At 42.2% G+C, this 6,000-nt stretch overlaps 1 protein-coding gene across 1 annotated transcript in view; it reads left to right on the top strand.

Annotated features, from left to right (window-relative positions):
* The window catches only part of agrn (agrin), a 264,537-nt gene that overhangs the window by 235,387 nt on the left and 23,150 nt on the right, over nt 1–6,000 (top strand). The window contains exons 29-31 of the mRNA XM_019862967.1: nt 2,959–3,049; nt 3,175–3,339; nt 3,969–4,080. Coding sequence (XP_019718526.1) covers nt 2,959–3,049; nt 3,175–3,339; nt 3,969–4,080 — 368 coding nt within the window. The remainder of the gene's footprint in view (nt 1–2,958; nt 3,050–3,174; nt 3,340–3,968; nt 4,081–6,000) is intronic.

Raw genomic sequence — 6,000 nt, 5'->3', positions numbered from 1 at the left:
CCCCCCCCCCCCCACACCCCTCAGGTGTCACATTCAAACCAACGTGTTGCTATCGAAGCGCCACATGTCAGCGGAAGAATGTGAGCCTCAGACTAACTTTCACATCTACATTGCATTCTTTCTTTCAAGGTTATTGTCAATGTATTGTTGCCACGTATGACGAAAATTGAAAGCGTGTTTACCTCTTTGCAATCGTCAGTGTCCTTCAAAAAAATGGCAACAAAGTATTGCGCACATGATTATCAAAAGAGAAGCATGAAGCCCTGGCGCTCCAAACCCTTTGGGAATCCACAAAAGCTAAACAGGAATGGTTGAGTCCCTGATCGCAGGTGAATCAAATCAAATAGATGGACTTGAAGCAAAATCGATGCCATCCCATTGAGAGTGTCTCCCATTCCAAAAGGTGATTTTTATTTATTTACTTTTACACAGAAATCAATGAGATGAATAATCGCATCGCCCCTCCCGCCCCCCGACTGCTGTGATTAATGAGAGCGTCAGTCAGCCCCCGACAGGGGCTCGCAGATAAAGCGGCAGCCTGGTGGACAGAGCCCCCCGAGAACTGAACTGACAACAGTTAAAAAGACAGGCGCTTTTCACGTAAATAAAACTGAAGTAGTCTAACCTGGTTACGTTCACACATTCAATGCAAAGATTACTATTTACAGTTGAGGAGATTATGGTCACTCCTGTTTGGAATTAGTGTGATCAGATTACTGTTTGTACTTCAAACAAAATAGCATTAGTCCCACTGTCACTTAAAATCACCCCAGAAATTCCTTTTCAATGCAGAGTTGTGGTTGGCTGCCAAGACATGATTCATTTCGTACTTAATTCATTCATATCTTAAGCTATTTTTCCAAAGGTAATAGCGAAAATAAAAATCATACCCTGTTAATGTTCTTGCCAGCATTGATGAAAAAAAATAAAATACATACTGTGTGTATATATGTAGGCGGCCCAGTGGTTAAGTGGTTAGCGCAAGGTGTCAAACTCATGGCCCAGGGGCCAGATCTTGCCCGCCACATCATATTATGTGGCCCATGAAAGCAAATCAAGCACGTCAACTTCCATGATGCTTGCTAAAATCCGTACCAAAATTTCAAATCGCCATATGTAATAAATAATACTGTTGAGATATTGCAAGCATTTTCTAATGACTTCAGAGTAACCTAAACAACAGTTGAACAAACTACGATTCTTGACTTTTGATTTCAAAACTAGTTATCCATTAACTGTGCCCTGTATATGTAAAATACGAGGAGGCGATAAAACCTTTATACGGTTTCACAGTCATAATGACCCTTCGAGGGAAACTTTATTTTAGGTTACGCCTAACCTATAAGATACAAACATGTATGCGTAATAAATCTTGTGTGGTTTATTGTGATACAAATTCATTTATTGCTTGTGTTTGTTATAAAAGTACATGGGAAAAAAAAGCATCATGTATTAAATCTAAATTGCAATGTAAAGGGGGAGGGGAATTGCAGTTAAATTATTTATTAAAATCCTTTAGCGCTACCTACCATTTGTCAAATGGTCGTTTCTTTTGGAGTACGCTGAATTGAGGTCACTGCCGCCATATAGTGCTCGTCTCACAAGTTTGCGCTCCTAAGTCAAAGCCAAACAAAATGGCCAAATGACAACCCGTGTCAATAACTCAAAAGTCAGGTCACCCATCTCTCAAGGAACCACTGTAATTTGCTCCATTCTAAACTGCCATCTTCAAACCGTTATCGTGGATGAATGCTTTGGCAAAGTATGCTCTTCTTCATCCATATGTGATCTGGTTGTCAGCCATGGCCACTCAGCTCCTTACGACATTATTTTCTGCACATGCAAATAAATAAATAAAATGCCCTCACTCCGCTCTGAGAAATTATAGTCCCAGTAGCTCAGTTTTCTATTTCAAAGAGATGAGTTCCACGCGGGATGGTTGTCTGCAAGTTTCCCACCGGTGCGCCGCGTCATTCCGATTCAGTCTTTCTTATCAGCTTTCTCATCTCAGCATGCCTGAGCCAAGACAGTTCCTCATTTCACCCCGTTACCAATCACGCTGTAGGTGTGCGGGGCTTATTTCCACACTGTGAATGCAACGGGCTGGAGGAACATCCCCAAACACATCCCCTCCGGTCGCACTTGATTGCTTGGCCAACGTCAAACCACTTCAAGCTCTTCTGCTTTTTCTTCTTGCCACGGAACAGAACATCCTGCAGACATAGTGGCATTCTTTCCAAATGGCACTCCACGTGCCCTGAGATGTTGTTTGTTTGACTGTGACACCGGGACAGGCTGCTGCTGCTGTGTATTGTTTTGTTTTGTTTTTTTCTGAACGCCGCTAAGGAAGTTGTTTTGTACTTCACCTTGGATTTGCAAGTTGTTAGTTTTTTTTTAACTGTTCGAGGATGTTCCAATTACATTTTGGTTAGACTCCCACAAAAGGATGTTAGCGTCAAAATTATGAAACGGATGAAGTCAGTTTCATGGAGTCATCAGTTATGAAAATATGCAATGGGAATTGTGGATAAAATGAACATCACAAGTCTTAATTATCTGAAAAAAATGTTTAGTTTGCAGTCGTTTACTAATTCAAATTGATTGAATGCAAAACATTCAAAATGTCTTATTTTTTTAGCAGTGCAATTCTAAAATCTGACATTTTTAGAAAATGTGCGGTGCATGGAGGGTCAGAAGCTGTCCAGCCAAGTTTCAGCCAAGATCTCATTGTCACTGTTTAGTTGCCGTCATTTGGATCAAAGCATGGAAAATCCGATTCAATGTCTGCCGGTTGTCAGTTGTCTGCTTATGTAGATTCGAATTCCATTATATTTGCTCCTCTTTAACCCTTTCAGGGACAGAGGTGACTGCAGTGGACAGCTTATCATGTGATCAGTTTACAGGGTGCACGAAAGGGTTAAACAGGCGGAATGAAAGGCCCCTTTTTTATGCTTCCAGTTGCGGAGAGGAGAGGGGCCTACATGCCGCTATTTAATGGAGACTCTTACCTCGAGCTCAAGGGACTGCATCTTTACGGACATGATCTGCGGTGAGTTCTTTTTTTTTCTGCATCCAAATATTTGCGTTACTCATCCGCCACATCGTTATGACTTGAAACACAATAAGCAACTCTTGCGTACATGTTTAACCTCTCTGCATGCGCTTTGTATCCAGTCAAAAAGTCAGCATGACAGTCGTTCTGATGGCCAATGACTCCAACGGCCTGATCTTCTACAACGGGCAAAAATCTGACGGAAAAGGAGACTTCATCTCTTTGTCCCTGGACGAGGGGATCCTGGAGTTCCGCTATGACCTTGGCAAGGGGCCTGCTACCATCAGGTTGGCATAAACCGACTCTCGTAATAAGCTGTCAAAGCCAGGGACACAGCTGCAGTAAACACACTTTATATTTTATGTCACAACTTATGCTGCTATTTTTGTGACAAACATACCGTTCGGGCGGCCCAGCGGTCCAGTGGTTAGCACATCAACCTCACAGTGCAGAGGTCGTGGGTTCGATCCCTCCTTGTGTGGAGTTTGCATGTTCTCCCCGGGCCTGTGTGGGTTTTCTCCGGGTACTCCGGTTTCCTCCCACATTCCAAAAACATGCATGGCAGGCTGATTGAACACTCTAAAATTGTCCCGAGGTGTGAGTGCGAGCGTGGATGGTTGTTCGTCTCTGTGTGACCTGCGATTGGCTGGCAACCGGTTCAGGGTGTCTCCCGCCTACTGACTGGAGACGGCTGGGATAGGCTCCAGCACCCCCCTCGACTCTTGTGAGCATAATCGGATCGGAAAATGGATGGATGTGTGGACATATCGTTCAAACAAACCTTATTCCATAGACTTACTCCCTTTTTTTGGGGCCTGGCAGGGAGTTGATGTGTTCTTCTAATTTATTTAATTTTATTTGGCTTTATTCTACATTTGCCCAGTTGCTCACACATCGAGATGTTCTTGTGATTTAGGAGTAAAGAACCAATCAGGCTCAACATGTGGAACACCATCAGCTTGGAGCGCTCCAATCGCAAAGGAGAGATCATGGTGAACAAGAAGGACGCTGTTCGAGGAGAGGCACCGGTAAAGGCACTCACAAGCTCCTGCTAATGTCGTCTTGCTTTCAGCATGCTGAGCTTTTGGGCCGATGTGGGATGCTTTGCCATGCTTGGGGGACATACTTCCTGTTGTTGTTCCATCAGCTGCTCCTCTCACATCATATTGCAAAATCCCCATCAACAATTACAACTGTTTCTGCTCTTCTTTGCACTTCTGTTTTTTTTTTTTTTTTTTTTTTTTTTTTTTTTTTTTTTTTTTGAAGCCCTGTCCAACTCTCTCAGCAGCAACAAATGACAAAATGCCCCCATTCTGATTGTTTAGCAGTGATTCTCAGTTGGTGTGTCAAAAAAAGCAAGTTGTGGATTGCCCCAGCATACATTTATACACAAGAGCATAACATTTCTGGTAATTCCCATCTGTGTATATAATTCAACTACAGACATAGGCTGTAATATGATTTTAAGTTTTATGTAACAGTACTGGCTCCTCTTTTGTGTTTTTTTTAATGCGATCCATGATGAAAACCAGCCCTCTATGGCATTTTGCTGAAAAAAAATGCCTAAGTCTGACATTCATCAAAGTTAGAGGTCGAGCTGCAGATATCAGGGGACACTTTTGACAGGCTGTGGATCCGGTAACTCCTTTTTTGTTTTGTTTTGTTTTGTTTTGTTTTGTTTTGTTTTGTTTTGTTTTGTTTTGTTTTTCAGCCTTTCATTTCATTGAGGTAACAATCCAAAGAAAAATAGCCTCAAGAGTGCGCTCTTAAATTTATGAAGTCAGACACCGAAGAAGCACATTGCGGCATCACAAAACTCGTTAGTCCACCCGAGCAGGTGCGCAGTTTCAAATGGTGTCGAGCCTTTGGCCCGATAAGCCGCCATGAGCCGTCCAATTACATTTGACTGTGTAATTTGTGATTATGAACACGCATTTGGTTAACTCCCATCATCTCCTCACAATCAACACAGCAAATTTTCCTCTTCGCTGCTTCCACGCCGCCACCTTCTTTCATCATCCATATGGTAATTGTAATCTTACCCCTGCAATAGAGGCAGAAAATCTTCATAGAATAAAGGGGGCGAAAAGCAAAGAAGGCAGTGGAGGGGGGTGACGGGCTGTTGGGACGGCAAGGGATGAGCTGAAGCTAGTTAAAGAGCTTTAGAGCCGAGTGTCGGCACTCTTCAAAATAAAATGTCTGCGCGCTTGGAATGGACTTATATATTTATATCCAGGATATATTGCATGCTGGGAGTGTTCTTCATACCGAGGACAGCTCGGGCTGACAGCATGATGAAGCACATACTTTCAAAGGCACAGACAGAAGAAATAACAGTTTTGGTTCACCTCGCACATCACGGCTGCACGTCCTTTAAATGAGACTGATTGAGGGACACCTTTGTTATTGACAAGGGTTCTGTTTTCATCTCTTCACAATGACATTTCTTCTTCTTGCATGATCTCTCAATGAGTATTTTCCATTTGAGTTTTTAATGTGCATGTACAAGATGTATACGAGTGATAATGCCACACCGCATGCTGTGTCGCTTATTCTTACAGCTCGGGCCCATTCCCTTGCTTATTTAAAGACCTGTCTTAGAATATACAGTGCTGTGCAAAATTTTTGCACCATAACATTTGTTGTTTTGGCAATAAAAAGTATATTGCCGAGGATGAACTGTGAAGACAATTCAGAGAGTTTTGCATTTGGGTTTGGTTTGTCCATCTCCATGTTAGGTCGCAAGTTACCTTCTTGTTAATGCGTGATGTGGAACAGATGCCAGCTGCCCAAAATTATTCTGATCGTTGGACAGTTCCAATGGTGTCACATTGACTCACATGGTAAAAAAATAAAAATAAAAATCATTTACTCTTAACCAGATCATTGCCAAAAAAATACAATGAAACATTTTTTCAATTTCAAGTTTTCAACTTTAGAGATGACTT

Source organism: Hippocampus comes, unplaced genomic scaffold (assembly GCF_001891065.2).
Source record: "Hippocampus comes isolate QL1 unplaced genomic scaffold, H_comes_QL1_v1.1 scaffold1, whole genome shotgun sequence".
Lineage (NCBI taxonomy): Eukaryota > Metazoa > Chordata > Actinopteri > Syngnathiformes > Syngnathidae > Hippocampus > Hippocampus comes.
This window is presented reverse-complemented; position numbering and strand designations above follow the sequence as displayed.